The following is a 21,525-nucleotide window of genomic DNA, read 5'->3' as shown; positions in this document are numbered from 1 at the left end:
CTGTGAAGATAAACATTGAACAGTTTTCAGTCTAAAAAACCAATTTTGGTAAGAGAATAACATGAATCCTCACCTTTCAAAGTGTTATCATCAATATTCAAAGTCTCCATATCAGTTGGCGTGACGTCACTTTCAGGTTTGGCTTTGTTTTTACTGTTTGCTTTGGTTGCTGGGAAATCCAATCGAATAATTAGTCAGTACTTTAAGATTAAAACTCAGTTCTCTAGAACAGTTTTCCAGTCTAAAAACGACTTCTGGTAACACACAAACATGAATCCTCACCTTTCAAAGTGTCATCATCATACTTCCAAGTCTCCTCACCAGCTGGTTTAACAACATTTTTAGTTTTGGCTTTAATTTCAGTGCTTGTCATGGATGCTGGAAGATCAAATATTTAAATTAAATCAGTATACTCAGCTTCCAAGTGTAACTTTAAAATTTATATAGCCCAACTTTCCATTTAGGATGATCAAGTGCGCTTTTCATATGCAAAGGGAAATAGAAAATATATATAAAATCACAGACAACAATAATTATAAAAACTTAAGATAAATGAAATTGAAAGACTGTACTCCATCAAATATATGCTACATTAAAGTCTTTTGTCTATAAAAGCTTCTTAACGTAAACAAAACGGTTATTCAGTCTTAAAATAACTTCTGCTACGATAATACCATGAATCCTCACCTTTCGAAGTGTCATCATCAAAATCCAAGGTTTCCTCACCAGCCGGTGTGACGTCACTTTCAGGTATAACTTCGCTTTCACTGCTTGCTAGAGATGCTGCGATATGCAATCGAATACTTAATTATAAAACGTAAGATAAATGAAATTGAAAAACTGTACTCCATCAAATATATGCTACTTTCAAGTCGTGTGTCTATAAAAGCTTCTTAACGTAAAGCAGAACGCTTTTCCAGTCTTAAAACGACTTCTGCTACGATAATAGCATGAATCCTCACCTTTCGAAGCGTCATCATCAAAATCCAAAGTCTCCTCACCAGCTGGTATGACGTCACTTTTAGGTATGGCCTCGCTTTCACTGCTTGCTAGACATGCTGTGATATGCAATCAAATAATTAATTAGTACTCAAGCGGCGGCGGCGGCTGATCAAAACCCGAGACTGGTTTTGTTTTACCCATTGACTGAGAGCTTGAAGCCTTAATGTTTGCGTGGACGTTAAATGAACAAGTGTTAGAAATAAATAAAAAGAAAACAGAAAATGACAAAACATTACAAGATCAATAAAAAAAACAACAACAACAACAAAAACCGGAAAGAGTTTGTAGTTATTTCTGGACTGAACTCACTTCTCTTTCAACTGTGAAGATTATCATTAAACAGTTTTCCATTCCAACGACTTCTGATAAGATAATAACATGAATACTCACCTTTCAAAGTGTCATCATCAAAATCCAAAGTATCCTCACCAACTGGTGTGATGTCACTTCCAGGTTTTGCTTTGACTTCGCTGCTTGCCATGGATGCTGGGAAAACGAATACTTTTAGGTTTAGCTTAAATAATCAGCGAAACATGGACTTATTGTCAACTGTAAGTTCGATACTGGATAAGACAACATTCCAGTATTGAGAAGAACTGTTAAATTTCCCTGCATTGTTCACTCAAACCTTGTCATTACAAACAGCATTGCACGGCTATACAGCAATATCCAAGTAGAATTTCGAGTTAACACTAAATATGAGTACACACTTTACATCCCATAATAAATCAGTAAATAAAAAAAATAAAGAAAAACCAACAAACAAACCATTGAAAAACAAACACACAAGCTAACAGCAACAACAACAACAACAAACAAACAAAACAAAAATCCAGAGAAAGTTATTATTTAATCTGACGGCTCTACACATATGAGAGGAAAGGGTAGGGTTTACAGTTCAGAGGTGTTTGCTACCTCATCATTCATGCACCTAACTCAGTTCTTTTAAAACTGTGAAGATTAACATTCAACAGTTTTCAGTCTAAAAAACCAATTCTGGTAAGAGGATAACATGAATCCTCACCTTTCGAAGTGTCATCATCAAAATTCAAAGTCTCCTTATAAGTCGGCGTGACGTCACTTTCAGGTTTGGCTTTGTTTTCACTGTTTGCTATGGATGCTGGGAAATGCAATCGAATACTTAATCAGACTCTAAGATTAAAACCCAGTTCTCTTTCAACTGTGAAGATTAACAGAGAAACGTTTTCCAGTCTAAAAAAGACTTTTGGTAAGAGAAAAACATAAATCCTCACCTTTTAAAGTGTCATCATCACACTTCCAAGTCTTCTCACCAGCTGGTTTGAAAACATTTTCAGTTTTGGCTTTGTTTTCAGTACTTGTCATGGATGCTGGAAGATTTAATATTTAAATTTAATCAGTATAATTAGCTTATAAGTGTAACTGTAAACTTGATAGAGCGAAACTTTCCATTTAGGATGATCAAGTGTGCTTTTCATATGCAAAGGGAAATAGAAAATATATATAAAATCACAGACAACAATAGTTATAAAAACTTAAGATAAATGAAATTGAAAAAACTGTACTCCATCAAATATATGCTACATTAAAGTCTTGTGTCTATAAAAACTTCTTAACGTAAAGCAGAATGGTTTTTCAGTCTTAAAATAACTTCTGCTACGATAATAGCATGAATCCTCACCTTTCGAAGTGTCATCATCAAAATCCAAGGTCTCCTCACCAGCCGGTGTGACGTCACTTTCAGGTATAACTTCGCTTTCACTGTTTGCTAGAGATGCTGTGATATGCAATCGAATACTTAATTATAAAACGTAAGATAAATGAAATTGAAAAACTGTACTCCATCAAATATATGCTTCGTTAAAGTCGTGTGTCCATAAAAGCTTCTTAACGTAAAGCAGAACGCTTTTCCAGTCTTAAAACGACTTCTGCTACGATAACAGCATGAATCCTCACCTTTCAAAGTGTCATCATCAAAATCCAAAGTCTCCTCACCAGCTGGTATGACGTCACTTTTAGGTATGGCCTCGCTTTCACTGCTTGCTAGACATGCTGCGATATGCAATCAAATAATTAATTAGTACTCAAGCGGCGGCGGCGGCTGATCAAAACCCGGGACTGGATTTGTTTTACCCATTGACTGAGAGCTTGAAGCCTTAATGTTTCCGTGGACGTTAAATGAAAAAGGATTAGAAATAAATAAAAAGAAAACAGAAAATGATGAAACATTACAAGATCAATAAAAAAAAAACAAACGACAACAAAAACCGGAAAGAGTTTGTAGTTATTTCTGGACTGAACTCACTTCTCTTTCAACAGTGAAGATTACCATTAAACAGTTTTCCATTCCAACGACTTCTGATAAGATAATAACATGAATCCTCACCTTTCAAAGTGTCATCATTAAAATGCAAAGTATTCTCACCAACTGGTGTGACGTCACTTCCAGGTTTTGCTTTGACTTCGCTGCTTGCCATGGATGCTGGGAAAACGAATACTCTTAGGTCACTTAAATAATCAGCGATACATGGACTTATTGTCAAGTGTAAGTTCGATACTGGACAAAGACAAACATTCCAGTATTGAGAAGAACTGTCAAATTTCACTGCAGTGTCCACACAAACCTTGCCATTACAAACAGATTGCATGTTATACAGCAATATCCTAGTAGAATTACGAATTATCACTAACTATGAGTACACACTTTTCATCCCATAATAAATAAGTAAATAAATAAAGAAAGAAAAACCAACAAACAAACCATTAAAAAACAAACACACAAGTAGACAGCAAAACTAAAAAAACAAACAAAACAAAAATCCAGAGAAATGTTTTATCCAATCTGGCAGGTCTACACTTAAGGGAGGAGAGGGTAGGGTTTACAGTTAAGAGGCGTTTGCTATTTCTTCATCCATGCACTTACTCAGTTCTCTTACAACAGTGGAGATTAAAATTGAACAGTTTTCTAGTCTAACAACGAATTCAGGTAAGAGGATAACGTGAATCCTCACCTTTCGAAGTGTCATCATCAAAATTCAAAGTCTCCTTATAAGTTTGCGTGACGTCACTTTCGGGTTTGGCTTTGTTTTCACTGTTTGCTATGGATGCTGGAAAATGCAATCGAATACTTAATCAGTACTTTAACATTAAAACTCAGTTCCCTTTAAACTGTGCAGATAAACATAGAACAGTTTTCCAGACTAAAAACGACTTCTGGTAAGGGAAAAACAGGAATCCTCACCTTTCAAAGTGTCATCATCACACTTCCAAGTCTTCCCACCAGCTGGTTTGACAACATTTTCAGTTTTGGCTTTATTTTCAGTGCTTGTCATGGATGCTGGAAGATCAAATATTTAAATTTATTCAGTATACTCAGCTTATAAGTGTAAGTGTAAAATTTATATGGCGCAACTTTCCATATAAGATAATCAAGTGCGCTTTTCATATGCAAAGGGAAATACAAAATATATATAAATTCGCAGACAACAATAATTATAAAACTTAAGACAAATGAAATTGAAAAACTGCACTCCATCAAATATATGCTACGTTTAAGTCGTGTGTCTATAAAAGCTTCTTAAGGTAAAGAAGAACGGTTTTCCAGTCTTAAAACAACTTCTGTTACGATAATAGCATGAATCTTCACCTTTCGAAGTGTCATCATCAAAATCCAAGGTCTCCTCACCAGCTGGTGTGATGTCACTTTCAGGTATAGCTTCGCTTTCACTGCTTGCTAGAGATGCTGCAATGTGTAATCGAATACTTAATTATAAAAACGTAAGATAATTGAAATTGAAAAACTGTACTCCATCAAATATATGCTACGTTAAAGTCGTGTGTCTATAAAAGCGGCGGCGGCGGCTGATCAAAACCCGGGAATGGATTTGTTTTACCCATTGACTGAGAGCTTGAAGCCTCAATCTTTGCGTGTACGTTAAATGAACAAGTGTTAGAAATAAATAAAAAGAAAACAGAAAATGATAAAACATTACAAGATCAATCAAAAAAACAAATAACAACAAAAACCGGAAAGAGTTTGTAACTAGTTCTGGCGGATCTAAAGGGGCGTTTTCTGTATCCATGGACTGAACTCACTTCTCTTTCAACTGTGAAGATTAACATTAAACAGTTTTCCATTCCAACGACGTCTGATAAGATAATAACATGAATCCTCACCTTTCAAAGTGTCATCATCAAAATCCAAAGTATCCTCACCAACTGGTGTGACGTCACTTCCAGGTTTGGCTTTGACTTCGCTGCTTGCCATGGATGCTGGGAAAACGAATACTTTTAAGTTTAGCTTAAATAATAAGCGATACATGGACTTATTGTCAACTGTAAGTTAGATACTGGACAAAGACAAACATTCCTGTATTGAGAAGAACTGTTAAATGTCACTGCAGTGTCCACTCCAACGTTGTCATTACCAAGAGCATTGCATGTTACACAGCAATATCCAAGTAGAATCACGAATTATCACTAACTATGAGTACACACCTTTCATCCTATAATAAATCAGTAAATAAAGGAACAAAGAAAACCCAACAAACAAACCATTAAAGTGCCTATTAACCGAAAATTGTTTTTATTTAGTTTTAAAGGTTACCTTAAAAAATGCAGGTTTCCAAAGTTTGAGAACTCTAGGCTTAAAAATGACGATTTTACAAGCCTTCAAAGTCGTGCTATTTTACCCTAAAAAATGGTCAGGGGAATGGGTCGAGTTTTTTCCAAATTCACCAAACCGTGACGTCACTTTGTTGCCACAGGTTTGTTTGCGTTGTCAAAGTGCCTTGTTGGGAAGTGAGCGAGCTTGGAAGGAAACATGTCTAGCGATTCAGAAATGAGCGAATTTTCAGATATGTCCGGTAACCCCGAGGACGAAGATGTCGAAGAGGGAAACGATGAAGATTACGATGTAATTTATAGCGAAATTACGCCATATCCAGACGAACCTCTGGCCCAAGTTGACGCTGGCGACGAGAACACGGGAATGGAAATCGAAGTCGACGAAGAATTAGACGAAGATGGCCTTACACCAACAGTGCTGGAAGCGCGATATGAGAAAAGAGTTCCTGTAAACAGTTGGTCAGTATAGGTATTTCAGTTTATATTCTTAACCTGTGCGCAGCAATGTCCGAACGGATTTCCTTTGAGCTTGCAACTCGTTGATCTTACATCCTGAATCTAGCTGTCTGATCTTTCGATCGTCGAAAGACCTATCAAAATATGAGATCTTCTTTTCATTTTAAATGGCCTGACGTTTTTGCTGTAAGCTCATTTCTGTTTTAACGTTGACTTCATATTTTCAGGTGCCAATGTACAGAATGCAAAGTCGAGAACTTAGTAGGTTTGCTAGAGTACCGTTGCTGCAGGGAAATTGCCAATGCGCTTACTTCGCTCGCTAAGTTCTTCTTGACCTGGTGGAGTAGTAGTATCCCTCGTTGGGATTGCGTGCTTTTTCAGGCAATACTTTACTTTCATCCCCGCGGCCTCCATGCTGCTTAGAACGGATAAACTGCGTTCATAACACAAATCCTCGAAATGAGCCGGACAGAGTGAAGTGTATTTTGACGTCGGATTCTTGAAATCATGCTTATGTCTACGGACAAACTGGACCCATTTGGCCCTCACAGCCGGATCAGCGGGTAATTGCATTTGGTACATTCGTATACCCCGGGTAAACGATCTGTTTTGGCAGCTTTGCTGGTTTGGCGGACCAGCAACGCAATACCGCCCTCGCTCCCTCTTTTCCTCCATATTGTGGGAACGAATTTGGCAACAAAGTGACGTCAGAGGTTGATATCACGTGGTATTTTGGCCGCGCGATTCAAATACCATTTTTGAGAGTAAAATAGCACGACTTTAAAGGCTTGTAAAATCGTCATTTTTCAGTCTACAGTTCTCAAACTTTGGAAACCTGTATTTTTAAAGGTAAACTTTAAAACTAAATGAAATCAATTTTCGGTTCATAGGCACTTTAAAAAACAAACACACGAGCTAACAGCAACAACAAGAAACAAACAAAACAAAAATCCAGAGAAAGTTTTTAGCTAATCCGGCGGCTCTACACTTAAGGGAGGAGAGGGTAAGGTTTACAGTTAAGAGGCTTTGCTATTTCTTCATCCATGCACTTAACTCAGTTCTCTTACAACTGTGAAGATTAACATTGAACAGTTTTCAGTCCAAAGAACCAATTCTGGTAAGAGGATAACATGAATCCTCACCTTTCAAAGTGTTATCATCAAAATTCAAAATCTCCTTATCAGTTGGCGTGACATCACTTCCAAGTTTGGCTTTGTTTTTACTGTTTGCTGTGTATGCTGGGAAAGAAAATCGAATATTTAATCAGCACTCTAAGATTAAAACTCAGTTCTCTTTCAACTGTGAAGAATAACATAGAACAGTTTTCCAGACTAAAAACGAATTCTGGTAAGAGAATAACATGAATTCTTACCTTTCAAAGTGTTATCATCAAAATCCAAAGTCTCCTTATAAGTTGGCGTGACATCACTTCCAAGTATGGCTTTGTTTTCACTGTTTGCTGTGGATGCTGAGAAATGCAATCGAATAATTAGTCAGTACTTTAAGATTAAAACCCAGTTCTTTTTTAACTATGAAGATTAACATGGAACAGTTTTCCAGTCTAAAAACGACTTCTGGTAAGACTAAAGCATGAATCCTCACCTTTCAAAGTGTCATCATCACACCTCCAGGTCTCCTCACCAGCTGGTTTGACAATATTTTCATTTTTGGCTTTGTTTTCAGTGCTTGTCATGGATGCTGGAAGATCAAATATTTAAATTTAATCAGTATACTCAGCTTATAAGTGTAACTGTAAAATTTATATAGCGCAACTTTCCATGTGGGATGATCAAGTGCGCTTTATTTAAATGCATAGGAAAGTGCTGCGATATGCAATCGAATACTCAATTATAAAAACGTAAGTTAAATGAAATTGAAAAACTGTACTCCATCAAATCTATCTGGATGCTACGTTAAAGTCGTGTGTCTATTAAAGCTTCTTAACGTAGAGCAGAACGGTGTTCCAGTCTTAAAACGACTTTTGCAACGATAATAGCATGAATCCTCACTTTTCGAAGTGTCATCATCAAAATCCACAGTCTCCTCACCAGCAGATGTGACGTCACTTTCAGGTATGGCTTTGCTTTCACTGCCTGCCATTGATGCTGGGAAATCAAATTTTTCATCAGTATAATAAATTTATAAAATGTAACTATAACGAAGATGCTGAACTATGACTGAACACACACAATGTAACAGTAAAGTCAACTTTTCTTAAACCGAAAATTTAAAATTTTTAGTTTGTATACAGCCAATCGTTTCTGCCAGCAGTTATGAATTTGCTTTAACGGGCAACAGTTTCGAAGTATAATTTCTTGGCAGGATATAAACAGGCTACAACGTTGTTTCAGCTTATCACGCTGCACGACGCGTGAAGAAAGGGGTCAACGGCCATGCCTCGGACCACTTCTGTTCTCTGCTTATGCGAGCAAGCTGTTCCAGGTTGTCAAGAACCATTTCCCTAATGCGCATGCGTACACTGACGACACTGAGCTTTCTGCTTTATTTGTCGCTCAAGCCAGACAGTTCAATGGGTGAGACGGAAGCAAGAGGTGCTATGGAAAGATGTATCAGGGCCGTAAGGGCGTGGCTGATTGTTGATAAATTTAAGCTGAATAAAGATAAGTCTCAATGCATGCTCAGTGGAACTCGCCAGCAACTTAGCAAAGTTAGAACTGACAGCCTTATGGTTGATGACACGCAAGTAAAATCAGTCAGTGAAGCTAGGAATTTGGGTGTCTGGTTCGATTCTAATCTCCAGTTTCGCAGCCATTTTAACAAAACACAGTGAAAACTTGTCAATCAGCATTCTTTTCGCTATTTAACATAAGGCGTATAAGAAAATATCTGCCTTTTGAAGCTGCAAAGTCAATAGTGCAAGTTTTTGTTACAAGCAGAATTGACTACTGTAACGCAATATTATATGGTTTGCCTGCCGTACACGTTAATAGGTTACAACGCGTTCAAAACGCTGCCGCCAGGTTACTGACGAATACACCGCGTTATTCGCACATTACACCTGTGAAAATTAATCTCCATTGGTTGCCAGTTAAATTTAGGATCATTTTTAAGGTAAATTTGATGACTTTTAAAGCTCTCCATTGCCTAGCGCCAGCATATCTTAGTGATATTATATCTGTATCATTTAAAGGCAACTCTAATTATAATTTAAGATCAAATTTTAGTAATTTATTAACTCGCCCGGCAATTAGATCTGCCAAGACCGCTGAGGCAGAGCTTTTTCGGTAGCTGCCCCATTTTTATGGAACTCTCTTCCGGAAAGCCTAAGAGCTGTAAGTAGTGTTAATATTAAGAAACAACTGAAAACGTATCTTTTTAAACAAGCATACTGTTAATTGCGTTAACATTCTTAGACTATGTACTATATAGGTTTTTTTTATCGCTTTTTAATTTATTGTTCAATATAAGTTTGTTCCATTTTGTAATTTAACTATCATATTTCCTGCGGTTTCTTTTAGATATTTTTAACTTATTGTAAAGCTCATTACATCATATACATATAATAAATTTTGCGCGATATAAGTATTAAAATTATTATTATTATTATTATTATTATTATTATTATTATTATTATTATTATTATTAATCGAAATGAAATGTGAATAGGTTTTTAATAGATATATTTTTAACTTGTAAATAGCAATTTGTGTGGAATATTTTAATAAAGAATTATTTTTATTAAAAAATTATTATTATTATTATTATTATTATTATTATTATTATTATTATTATTATTATTATTATAAAAACTGTCCGAAACATATTTCCATCCACGCAAATACGAAGTCCAAATATTTTGCTTTCGCCAGATTTTTCATTATATTTTTGGTCATATGATGCGCCAGTTAGAACTAATGTGACTTCAGCTATACATGGAAAACGAAATTTTAATGTATACATAGTTTATGAAACAATACATGTTGTTTGCTGCGCTTATATCCAGTGAAAATGTTTTCCATGAAATTTTGATGTCTATTTACCCTTCACTTGTACAGTAGAACGTAAAGCAAAGTGTCTAGAGTGAATGCGATAATTACATTAGGTTCCAATTTTTCTTAAATTATCACACAGAAATTAACTCCAGTTTGACTCAATGTATCAATAATAGTATCGCACAATAATATCTGCACGAGTTTGGCCATTTAAATAAAGACTGCCTTTTGCCATCGGCTAATTCACTTTTTTTTTTGGGGGGGGGGATGTCAAAAAAAGGTTTCGAATTCATTTCTTGCCTCCTTTTCGCGAGTATTCACCCCTTTTTTTTCTTTGTTTTGTTTCGGCTTTAATTGCTAATATGGTCTTGAAATCTAAATCTGTCTTCGCCAGGACGGAGTGATGGGCGCTTGAAGCAAAATAGCGGCGGCTGATCGAAACCGGAATCGGATTTCTCATTCTTTGAATGAGAGCCTGAAGCCTCATAGCCTGCGAAAAGACAGCCGGAAAGTCGTCTGCGTTCGAAGGCTAGAAGCCTTAATGTTTGCGTGAAAGTTAAATGAATATATGCTTCAAATAAAAACAACAGAAACAACTGATTAAACATTATAAAAACAATCAGACAAACAAACATGCAAATAAAAACAACAACAAATAAACAACACCGAAAAGCGAAAAGAGTTTGTAACCAATCTGGCGGATCTACAAGAGGAGTTTGCTGTATCTTCGCCCATATGCTTGACTCAGTTCTCTTTCGACTGTGAAGATTATATCGAACAGTTTAACAACGACTTCTGTTAAGAGAATAACATGACGCCTCACCTTTCGAAGTGTCATCATCAAAATCCAAAGTCTCCTCACTAGTTGCTGTGACGTCACTTTCAGGTATGGCTTTGCTTTCACTGCTTGCCATGGATGCTGCGAGATCAAATATTTAATTAGTATACTCAGTTTATGAAGTGTAACTGTAACTTAGATGCTGAACTATGACTGGACACACACTGTAACAATGAAGTCAACTTTTTCATTTTCAGTGTGTATGCACCCAAACCTTTGTGCTAGCAATATTACATTAACGTACAACAGTTTCAAAGTATAATGACAATTTATGTCATTATAGCGGACTAAAAACAGGATGCAACGCTGTTTTAGCTTATCATTGTGCACAGTGTGTCAGTCGACTTTATTGTTTATCACGGTGCGTGAATAATTTTCATCCACTTCCCTTTAGCGCAAAAAGTGAGGCCGTCGTCTTCTGTACATATCATACAGATATTTGATAGTTAACAGCGGTTTCAAGCGCAAACCTAAATGGCACTGAGACTATCTTTCATTAACCTTTTTTCCTATTTTTATTGTTATTTATGTTTTCTGGAACATATAACAATGAATTGAGCTTTCAAATTAAGATTTCATGAGGACACAGTTTCTGTCTTTAAGGCCTGGTTTGCGACCTAAGCACTAGCCTGCAGAACAAGCTTATTTTATGTGCTTAGTTATAAAAAAGAATGACAACAGATGCCTGTCTTACTGTCTACGGAAGCACATTTTCGTTTTCTATCGGCCAACCGACTAAATGTTCCAGAAAACAATAAAAAAAGAAAGTTTTGAATTCATTGCCTGCTTCCATTTTAGCGAGTGTTCCCGTGTTTTTGTTCTTTGAAAACATCTTAATATGACGCTGAAAGTTTTCCAATACCTTTTGGAATGATGATGGCTTGAAGCCATAAATGCAAAGGCGGAGTGGCGGTCATGTTCAAGATGAAGAATAAGTAGTAGAAGTGAGTTGATAAATAAAGCGTTCAGGGACGGGACAAAAGCCAACGTTTCGACTTTGCTGTCTTCGTCAGGGTATTAACATACTAGCTTCAAACATCGGGGCTTCTTTTCACGTTTCAGGGCCTATTTTTCAATTCCTACTTACCAAGTTGAAGGTGCTCTGCATTTTACACATTTTTGTCAACTTACCCGGAAGATTGAAGAATAACTCGATTGGAATTTTCTACTTCTTGGCCTTTTTAACTGGGCAGTAGTTAGTTAGATTGTCTGTGAGGCTTTCCTCAAACCAGTAAAATAAGAGAGGAGAGTAAACTTTGGAATCAGGACGGCAAAAGTATTTATCACCCAATTCGCTTGCCGAGATTTTTCTTACTATTTTCCCCCCTTATGCATAAAACAGTTAAAATATGACACTCAGTCAAAATCTATGTTACCAAAACTAACTTAGTAATGTTAAATTCGCTAGCTTTGTCCAGCCCCTGTGTAATACGCGCGTACATTTCCTGATTTGGTCCGTTAATGTTGTGTTATTATAAATATAATCCATAATTAAATGCTTCTATGTTTAACGTTTTTGTCAGAGGAAAACATTTTGCATACCTTAGTTGCTGCTGAAATGGTCACATGCTTTAGTGTAGGACGGGGTTTGATAATCAATATTTTAAAAGAACCACTTGTTCCGTGAGTCACTAGTTATAAAATGAGTGATGATTAAACTGACGAGTGTTGGTCCACAGTTCTGAACACCAACTTGACGAACCCCAACACACGGTGCTCGGAATAAACTAATTGACCTAATAAACCGCAGTAGAATATCACAGGAAGTCCTATAACTAGGAAAGATGACGTAACCATTCCATAGTATTTTAAACATATTATTCAGTTGAAATCCTTAAAATACCCCATTTTTAATTCCTATTTTGGTAATCTTTACGTATTCAGGGTTGGTGTTTCGTTTTCCGAGTTTTGATTTCCGATTGCTTCGTTTTCGAGTTCAGGGTGACTCATTTTCAAGTTCAGGGTGCTTCAGTTTCAAACGCACATATTTCGTTACCTTTAAGCTCAGGAATTCGAATAAGTCGTCCTATTGTCTCTTTTCCTCTTTACCCTATCAACCATCCTATTACAGGAGCTAAATTTGCTACTGAATTTTTGCAGTGTCTTGACGATGAGTTTGTTTACTGAGACAAACCTCAACGCAGTTTTATATTCACTCAGCTTTCTAACCAAAAGCTGCAACAAATCCCAAAGGTTTTGGTAGCAATGAAAAGTTTAGTGTATAACGCGCGCAAGTGCCAGGATCCTCGATACCGTAAAGTTCCGATAGTAACGACCCTCCGAAAGCAACGACCCCTCGCCCCGAAAGTAACGTCAAAACTTTGTGGCTTCTAATGAATCCCGAAAATAGCGAGCCCCCGAAAGTAGCGAGTCCCCCAAAAACTAGCAAGACTAAGGTTTTTTAAATTACGTTATACACATACCGAATACCTTTATAGTTTTCCAATCCATAGTCCTGAAATTTTTAATGTACAATACTAATATCTTTTCCGTGCATTGACACTGATTGATTACGATAAAGGACTTCACAACAAGGGAAAGCTTTAAGCCATCATTCGTCCTCGACATCAGGTCACAGCTGATGGTGTAATGTGAAAACTAAACTGTTTTAATTTCGTATTAACAACATCCGGAACTTTTCTTAAAATTAAAATTAAAAACTCTACATAGTGCAGTATAAAACGCATTGGTGTGTCATGGACTAAAAGCACTGAGTCTGAGTCAGAGAAGAATTAGTTCGATTTCCTCTTCATCGGCTGATTCATTCATGCGGTAGTCCGGTAGACTATCGATGTTTATTTCACTGTCCCTGCTACCAGAAATGGGCAGTGCAATACCACATTTCACAAATGAACGGATAACTGTCTTTAAGCTGACGCGAGATCTCTTGCCATGCCGTGCCCACTCATTTCGTGAAAAGCACACGTTGATCACCAGCGCTTACTCTTCCACTCATAAATAGCTCTGGATTTGCGAACTAGTGTTCCGTAGTGAGTCTGTCAACACTCTTCTTAAACTCCGCATTGAATGCAACATCAAGTGGTTGAATCTTGCTTGTTGCCCCTAGAGGTGCAAGCCCCAATGTCGTCTGGCACTCTTGCGTCAGAATGGTCTTTATTCTGTCTGTTGTTTGAGCTCTGTGCGAATCATATTATTTTTCAGTTCGGAAGAAAAGAGCTAGCGCTAGCTTTGTTTCATGGTTTTTGTTCCCCGAAAGTAACGAGCCCCAAAGGCTGCTAATTCCAAAAGTAACGAGGGTCGCTACTATCGGAACTTTACGGTAAAATCCTTAACTGAAAATATAGCTGCATAACTGCTACATTGTTCATTCAAGAAAGAGAAAAACATTGTTAATGATCGTTACTTTGAAGATTGTATCCAAATTGTAACTATGGTAGATATCGCGGCGGTAAATTGTTGCGGTTCACTTGCTTCTTTCTTTTTCTTTTGTCTAGAGTTTTAAGACATCTTACCTCTAATGATTGCTTTGACATAAGATGATTGTAATTCAGTGGCAACTTTCGCATCACTTAGTGAATCCCGAATTCCCTAAAAATTGTAAATAGATAAATAAATTTATTTACCCTCACGCTGATCTTGACGCACCTGGCCAGACCTCTAGCATTGTCGGAAAAGGGAGGAAAGATAGTCGGAGCGGGACATAGTAAAAATCCGGTTAAAATCGGCGCGAAAAAAGTTTTCAAGAACAAGCGAAAGAGCGCTTCTTGGAACTACTTTGTTCCAGGGCCTTTCCAAATGGCTCCCTGATTTAGTAAAAACTGTCCCCTGTATTTTTCTTCTCAATCTGAATCGGTAGGCAGCAAGTCTCGAGATGAGCTTTAAAAATAATTTAGTTTAGGAAGTACATCGAGCTGTTTTCCGATTTACTTGCTGTGAGGTATTTTCAAAAGTGCAGAGAGACGTCAACAATTACTTCAACAAGTAGGATACTAGCCTGCGAACGCAGACGCATTTCCGGCTGTCGAGATTCTCTCCGCCGAAAAATCTCTCCGGCGGAGAGAATCTCGACAGCCGGAAATACGTCTGCGTTCGCAGGCTAGTAGGATAGCTTCGTGTTGTGGTTATTCAACAATACTGGAACCTTACATTTATCAGATTTAAGGACCATTTTATTATTTGGAATCACTCCGTCATGCTTCCGTTCGTTTCTTTTTAGATCAGCAATAGCTGACTATCATCAGTGTAACTTAAGCCTCAAAAATAAATGATGAAAATATTGCATAACAAGGGCCGTAACAAGTAGCCTCGTTTAAGGACGGTGCCTACTATTGTTTCTGCGCATACGTTCTGCGCATCGCGAGATACTCGGGTTTCCTATGGGTGGTGCCTACTAATACAGGAATATTTTTGCGCGGTTTAAAACTATACGGAGAAAGCAGAACTTACCAAATGTCGTTGGTATCTCAAAAGAAAATTGGGGGTAGCCATGCATTTTTCAGAGAAAATTAAGCTTCAATTTAGGAAAAAATCCCATACATTGCCTTATATTTTGGCACTTTTTAGAGATATTGTTGCTTAATTATCTCTGAAAAATGCGTGGTTACCCCCAATTTTCTTTTTGGATTCCAATAGGCCTTGCTAAGATCTGCTTTTCCCGCATAGTCATGAACCGCACAAAAATACTTCGGTATTAGTAGGCACCGTCCTTAAATTAGGCTTAAGGGTTCAAAAAATTACAATACGTCAACATGGCTCGTAAAGATTGTCCATAATTAACTGTCGGCACTGGAGCAAGACTTCGCTCAAGTAGTCTTCTTATGAGCCGACGAAAGAGTGACTTGATTGGATTCCTATAAAAAATGTACTTTGTGAAAGTGTATGTCCGCACTAGCATAATCTGCGATTCCACTTGTGATTTCCATATGCTATTAAATTAACCAGAACAATATGCAGAAGAACTTCACGGTGTCTCTCCGATTTTATTTCATTTTATTTTTTTTTTTTTGTTTTGTTTTGTTTCTCTTTTAAAGTGTTACAAAGACTAAACAATTTTTAGAGAATTTTTAAAGTATTTAAAAACTTCCGAAGTTATTTTCCTTGATATTCAAAGTTATTCTTCTAGAATTCCCGCAAACATATGTTGGTTGTTTTTCGAGATATTTATAGCTATGATGCAAAATGCCAGGTTGAATTTGTTTTCTTACTTAACACCTGGCAGTTTCACTTCTCACGAAAACACTTTTATTTTATCTACGACAATTTTTCACTAAATAAGGACAGGAATCCGCTTCTTAAACTTCCCCAGGACTTTGCAAACCCGAGTATTTGTGAAATCCTTTTTCTTTTTCATCGATGTATGGTAGGTTTTAGTCACGCAAACTAGCTCAATATGTTTCTTAATATCGTAATACGTAATTTCAACATTAATTAAAATCGAATTTCTGGTAATGAATTTTGCGCGGGTAAAAAACTGTTAGGGCGCGAAATTATTTCAGGTGTTCAATTTTCTTGAATTCATAGACCATGTAGGAGAGGTCAGCTCTGGAAACGAGCTTCTACTGGGAGCAAAACAGGAAGGCTTTGGGCCTCTTCTTTAATAACTGGCAGTACAGATGGCAGGTGTTTCCATATGAATTCGAATGCACTGAAATAAAACTCATTTTCGATATGAAAGATTGCCACCAGGTGCATCCATGAATGCTTTGCTTTGAAAAATAAGCTGTGATTCGGAAGAACACAAAGCCAAAGGTATAAGCCAAGACACATCAACCTCGTTCCCAGGTAGTGGAAAGATCTTGGGAACGAGGTTGAGTACACATTCTGCATCTTCGTGAAGATCACACAAAAACTGCAGTGATAAGTTAGGTGCATTGTACTGGTCGCTTATCTGAAAGAGAGCGTTGTTTACACAGAAAAGGGGAAGATTTATTAAATCTTTGACATTTTTAACAAGCGAGTAAAATCGAACGACGTTTCCGAGTCGTCAACGTGACACCATTTAATTTTCAAGTTCAAAATGATTAGGATAAATCATCAGTGCTCAAGAAGTAATAATAAAATCGTTTGTTAAGTGAATGAAATGTTGGAGATGGTGTCAATTCTAATTCTAATTAGCAACATGCACTAAACAGTCAAACTAATTATTACTCTTTGAACTTGAAAATGGCGTCATGACGACTCCGAAGCGTCGTTCGATTTTATCATTGTTTTTTACTTGCTTATGCATTACCAAACCTCAGTTTTCTTATAAACATTTCTAATAAATGCGGAAAGTCTTTCATTAAACAAGGAAGCGACTGATTTTCTAAATGTTAAACATTTTTGAAACAGCTTCAAGGACGTAAATGATAACAAAAGCCACCCAAACTTCCTTTAATTTCTTCTTTACGTCTGTATAAACTTTAAGTTTTGGAGCTATTTTAGAAAATACAGTGGAACTCCCGACGTTACATGTAACACGATCAAACTTATTTCGGTTTATTGAAGTGGAAAAGTTACAGACAGCAAGGAGAATGCTACGCATGCCGAACATTTTTAAGTGATATCGGTCCAGGTAGGTACACAATTTTGGCTGCCAGCAGCTGTTCATAATTTTTCTTATTTCGCAAACACGATCATCCGGTCGCGTAGAAAACGAGGCCGGACTAAACCAGCAGTTACATTCGTATGTAAACATTGTCTTGTCGCTTCAGGATTGATTGTGTTTGCAGTTTAAAACAACTTTCATTTTAATTGCCTGGTAACGAGTTGTTTCCTGCCGCGATAGCGGGGGGCTAATAATTTATTGTCTAATTAAGGCTCTCTCCTTTTTTTTGTTATCTACTAAAACCGCACGTACAAATTAATTTCGCATGATCTTGGCGCTTTGCATGGTATGAAAAAGCTCCAAACAACGCTAGTATTTTTTATATAAACGGCTTCAAATCAAAGAGGTTTCCGTGTTGAAACCACTGTATAGCGAAGTATGGAGAATTAGCAACTTGAAAATATATATAACTTTAACGTAACATGAATGCAGAATCGTGGAGACACAGCGATATTTCTTCAGATCATCGCAACTTAGTTTGTTCTGCTCGGCAGTTTTTAATCTGGCTGTTTTTGCTTACTCACTTAGGCTCTGCAAAAAACTGTTCCCCGAGGTTATATTCTCTAGGAAAAAAAACTTTCCTTCATCGCATAACCAAACTGATTACCATATGAATTAAAACGTCTTCAATTAGAGACTTGCACGACAGGCAATTGATTTCAAACAGACGAATGTATGCCACTGAGTATTAACTACGACCGTAAAAAATGAAATCCACTCATAAATAACAATTAGTACACTGTATTTTTTTCAAATTTTCACAAGAATTGATTCCGCGAACCCGCCAAATCACCAATTTACAAGGGAAAACTTCCTCAAAAGTATTTTTTTTTTTCCTTTAATGCATAAATACGGAAACAGAATCCTGCACCTGTTATTCTGAGGGAGACTCTTCAATGTAGCATACAAAAAGTCTTTCCAATTTTACTCCCAGTTTCTGTTCCAAATATACAAGGGTTTTCTCCAGATTACATTTAAAGTTTTTCTCTACCCCATGCCCTCATCTCAAACATTATCTTACCCAAAATTTACATGTTATTTAGACAGCCTTTGACAGCTTTTGATAGATGTTTTTCTTTTTTTCATTACAGTTTATTCACAGGCAGGTTTTACTAATACATGTCTATCAAGCTGGATACGGGTTAATCGCTATTATGGTAATTCTTCGCAGCTGGATTCAGGCCTAGACCAGATAAAAGACATAAAAGACTGCTGCACTGCGCTGAACTAAACCACTGAAGACCGGCATCGAATCGATATTCGCCTGACGAAACCAATTTAGTTTGCCGCCATCCAAGACCCTTGTGGAGAACTGGGACAATCAAGTTTCGTTGAAGATCATCGGAACTCTTTAATTTGAAGTTAAGCTCACCCTTCAAAACTAGCGCGACTAGCTTTGGGGGGTAAACGTCGTAGTTTTGTTTTTTTCATCAAGGAGTGTCAAGAGAAATAGCCATTGAATTTAAAGACAATTCGACGAGAGCATATTTTATAATGACGAACTTCTCTTCGAGCAACAACTCGTCAAACGCCACCGAGAAAATAGAGGAGGAGATGCATTTTGCAGAGGTCTGCAAACTAACCTTCCAAGTACTAATCGCTTTGTTTGGAGTCATCGGCAACGTTTTGGTGATCCTTGTCATAAGAAGATTGAAAAAGGAAAAACGAGCGGGGGATTTCTACGTACAAAATTTAGCCATTGCAGACCTCGGTATCCTAGCAGTTATATTTCCACTCTCGGTTCTTAAGGAAAAAGCGCCTTTGAACTGGCCTTTTGGAGAATTCACTTGCCGCTACTTGTATCCCGTTCCAGAGATATTCTATGGAGCATCTATTTGGTTCATCGCTGTCATCGCTGTAGAGCGATATCGCAAAGTAACAATGGCAACACCAGTTGGACAAAACAAAATTAAGAGGTTTTTGCAAAAACCTACGACTGTTGCTGCTAGCGTTTGGTTGATATCATTTTTAATCTTCTGTGTTCCGCTGTACTTTGTAGTTGAATATCACGAGTACCCGAACGGAGGCAAACGGTGTGGCCCAGATTGGCCCTCTTGGGCGTTAGCTTTCTACGTCGGAGGAACATTAACTTTCGTCTCCTGGGTCTTACCTCTAATCGTCATATCCTTCACTTATCTCCGAATATCTCGTCTTATAAACAGGAGCACTGCACTCGTCAAAGACATGAAACAAAACCAAGATGGCGAAAAAGAAGGCACAGAATTTGCATCCATGAACAAAATTAAATGCACTCGCCTGAAGCAAAACAAAAGAGCCATGAAAATTATAACTCCGCTCGTTCTGGTATTTGCTATCACAATGCTTCCCGTGAACATCCTTCGTCTCACCGTGGTGTTTTGGCCGGCAGTCACCAAACAAGCATATTATCAACATCTGTTTTATGCAATCGGGGTTTTTGTGATACTTAACTCGTCAACGAATCCCTTAATCTATTCCGTAGTCAGTAGGGACTTCCGTCAGAGGGTAACAAATTTGTGTTTTCATTCCGGGAGAATGCGTTATTCGTTCAGCCTTTCTGGAATAATTCTCAGGCTTCGTTCCCGATCCAGTTCCCTATCCCGAAGCCGTCGCCGATCCCGCTCTCGAGCCACACCTCGGAATTCGGGGCATCGATAGGCATGCACGGACTTGGATGGTTTCTTGTAGGGGCCAAAAAAGAAGAAGAACAAGAACAAGAAGAACAAGAACAAGAACAATCTTCGCCCATTTGGAGAAACCCTGCATTGTGTATTGTAACATGTAAAATACTTGGCATTTGTAATTGTTCGCAGGATAGACTAAGCAGGGACATTTTAAAAGACATAACCATTTGTTAACATTAGCGTTTAACAACTTTGTATGGTTTTTCTTAAATCATCTACAGCTATCCAGTTATACTTTTAACTGTGTACAGTTTGTAACTTGTTTCCCCTGCCATCTTTCCACGACTGTTATTTCAATTTCATTTTATGAAAACTGTAATATTTCTATGAAGATATTTAACAACTGTTCAACGAGCGTGCGTTGGATATAAGGCGAGGTGCACAGCGCCGAGTTGGCTATCTGTCATCTCATATCCAACAAACAAGAGTGGAATCCGATTGCTTTACTAAAAACAACCACGAAAACTTGCTTAATCTTACTGATTTAATGATATTTTCTTTTCTCCCAGACGCGTGCCCTTACCATATTTGTGGGGCGTGGTATAATGCCTCATATACAATGGCCGCTAAACCAATCAGAACCCTGGAACTGTCGCGTTTTCCAATGAGTCAGTTTTGAATAATGTATTTAGACTGTTTTATGCCAGTTGGGAGTTGGAAAGCGATGTTGATCTTTCCAAGTAAATAGCGCTGTATAATTTTCAAATTATCAATTATTAATAAATCCTTTAGATATCTCGGGGTATTGTATATCTGTCGTAACTTACTGGAGACTCAGTTTGCAAAGCGGGGCAGTTATTAACTTGTAGTCCTCAGTTTGACGGATATTTTGAAAATGTTCAACTTTCATACTGTGACGTTTAATGTCTTTTTTTACACCATTAACAAATATGAATAAATTGATCAATCCGCCCTTTATGATGTACCGCAGCTTTGGTCAGCGGTAAGAAAACCACAGGCTCAAATGACGGGAGTCATGTATGCGTGAGGGCTTCTGGGAAGGATGGACACGTGCATGCAGCCTCGTTTTCAGGGTCTGTTTAATAACCTCGTCCCCAGATCTACCTCCAACCCGTTCGGCGCTGCCGAAAGTTATTTTGTAAAACGGTGATTAATCGTTTACGTCGGCCAGGAGGGCATAAACAGAGACGCGGAGTTTTAGATCTTCATTTGTGCACAGCAAAACAAATGAAATAGCACGGGTGAAAAAAAAAACTTGCGTTTTTAAAAATCCCCGTTTTCTACAAGCTCGTTTCTAGGGCTTTTCCCTTGTAAATTAGGAGGGAAAAGCCTATAAAAGCAGCGAGGTTGCGATTTCCAAAAAAACGACAGGGAGGACAGGCAGACCAAGCTCAATATAAGAGAACGCTATCCAAATATCGGCAACAGTTTTGGCTAAAATATAAGGATTTGTATGGGATTTTTTGAAATTAGTGGAAACGGTATAGAAATAAAGAAAAT

General features: G+C 37.5%; 4 protein-coding genes across 4 annotated transcripts in view; 2 read left to right on the top strand and 2 right to left on the bottom strand.

The window, feature by feature from the left end:
• Positions 1-5,248, bottom strand: part of LOC146477806 (uncharacterized) — a 59,324-nt gene extending 54,076 nt beyond the window's left edge. The window contains exons 1-11 of the mRNA XM_085113098.1: positions 5,158-5,248; positions 4,628-4,723; positions 4,223-4,318; positions 3,993-4,088; positions 2,977-3,033; positions 2,663-2,758; positions 2,027-2,122; positions 1,393-1,488; positions 963-1,058; positions 688-783; positions 74-169 (exon numbers count right to left, since the gene is read on the bottom strand). Of these exons, the coding sequence (XP_084969224.1) occupies positions 74-169; positions 688-783; positions 963-1,058; positions 1,393-1,488; positions 2,027-2,122; positions 2,663-2,758; positions 2,977-3,033; positions 3,993-4,088; positions 4,223-4,318; positions 4,628-4,723; positions 5,158-5,248 (1,012 nt within the window). The remainder of the gene's footprint in view (positions 1-73; positions 170-687; positions 784-962; positions 1,059-1,392; positions 1,489-2,026; positions 2,123-2,662; positions 2,759-2,976; positions 3,034-3,992; positions 4,089-4,222; positions 4,319-4,627; positions 4,724-5,157) is intronic.
• Positions 5,249-5,548: 300 nt separating this feature from the next.
• LOC146477805 (uncharacterized) lies at positions 5,549-6,606 on the top strand. The gene is made up of 2 exons (XM_085113037.1): positions 5,549-6,066; positions 6,291-6,606. Exons 1-2 carry the CDS (start codon positions 5,804-5,806, stop codon positions 6,484-6,486), a joined length of 459 nt encoding a protein of 152 aa, XP_084969163.1. The 5' UTR covers positions 5,549-5,803; the 3' UTR covers positions 6,487-6,606.
• Positions 6,607-7,112: 506 nt separating this feature from the next.
• LOC146477804 (uncharacterized) lies at positions 7,113-11,771 on the bottom strand. Its single transcript, XM_085113097.1, has 6 exons — positions 11,717-11,771; positions 10,840-10,935; positions 8,073-8,168; positions 7,666-7,761; positions 7,436-7,531; positions 7,113-7,132 (listed from the first exon to the last, which is right to left on the bottom strand). Exons 1-6 carry the CDS (start codon positions 11,769-11,771, stop codon positions 7,113-7,115), a joined length of 459 nt encoding a protein of 152 aa, XP_084969223.1.
• Positions 11,772-18,895: 7,124 nt separating this feature from the next.
• LOC146477803 (somatostatin receptor type 2-like) lies at positions 18,896-20,238 on the top strand. Its single transcript, XM_085113096.1, has 2 exons — positions 18,896-19,705; positions 20,194-20,238. Exons 1-2 carry the CDS (start codon positions 18,896-18,898, stop codon positions 20,236-20,238), a joined length of 855 nt encoding a protein of 284 aa, XP_084969222.1.
• Positions 20,239-21,525: the final 1,287 nt, after the last annotated feature.

This window comes from Pavona decussata, unplaced genomic scaffold, assembly GCF_977016875.1.
Source record: "Pavona decussata unplaced genomic scaffold, jaPavDecu1.1 SCAFFOLD_69, whole genome shotgun sequence".
Classification (NCBI taxonomy): Eukaryota; Metazoa; Cnidaria; class Anthozoa; order Scleractinia; family Agariciidae; genus Pavona; species Pavona decussata.
The sequence above is the reverse complement of the archived record's forward strand: the minus strand, read 5'-3'. Positions and strand labels throughout refer to the sequence as shown.

What these genes read in the sequence shown, in the direction of transcription:
- LOC146477805 (XM_085113037.1), top strand. Translation starts at nt 5,804, where the DNA reads ATGTCTAGCGATTCAGAAATGAGCGAATTTTCAGATATGTCCGGTAAC. An exon ending in AGAGTTCCTGTAAACAGTTG is followed by an intron (nt 6,067 to 6,290) that starts GTCAGTATAGGT and finishes TCATATTTTCAG; the next exon opens with GTGCCAATGTACAGAATGCA.
- LOC146477804 (XM_085113097.1), bottom strand. Translation starts at nt 11,771, where the DNA reads ATGACCGCCACTCCGCCTTTGCATTTATGGCTTCAAGCCATCATCATT. An exon ending in TGATGATGACACTTTGAAAG is followed by an intron (nt 7,532 to 7,665) that starts GTGAGGATTCAT and finishes TGCATTTCTCAG; the next exon opens with CATCCACAGCAAACAGTGAA. An exon ending in TGATGATAACACTTTGAAAG is followed by an intron (nt 7,133 to 7,435) that starts GTAAGAATTCAT and finishes TAATCTTCACAG; the next exon opens with TTGTAAGAGAACTGAGTTAA.
- LOC146477803 (XM_085113096.1), top strand. Translation starts at nt 18,896, where the DNA reads ATGACGAACTTCTCTTCGAGCAACAACTCGTCAAACGCCACCGAGAAA. An exon ending in TTATAACTCCGCTCGTTCTG is followed by an intron (nt 19,706 to 20,193) that starts GTATTTGCTATC and finishes AATTGTTCGCAG; the next exon opens with GATAGACTAAGCAGGGACAT.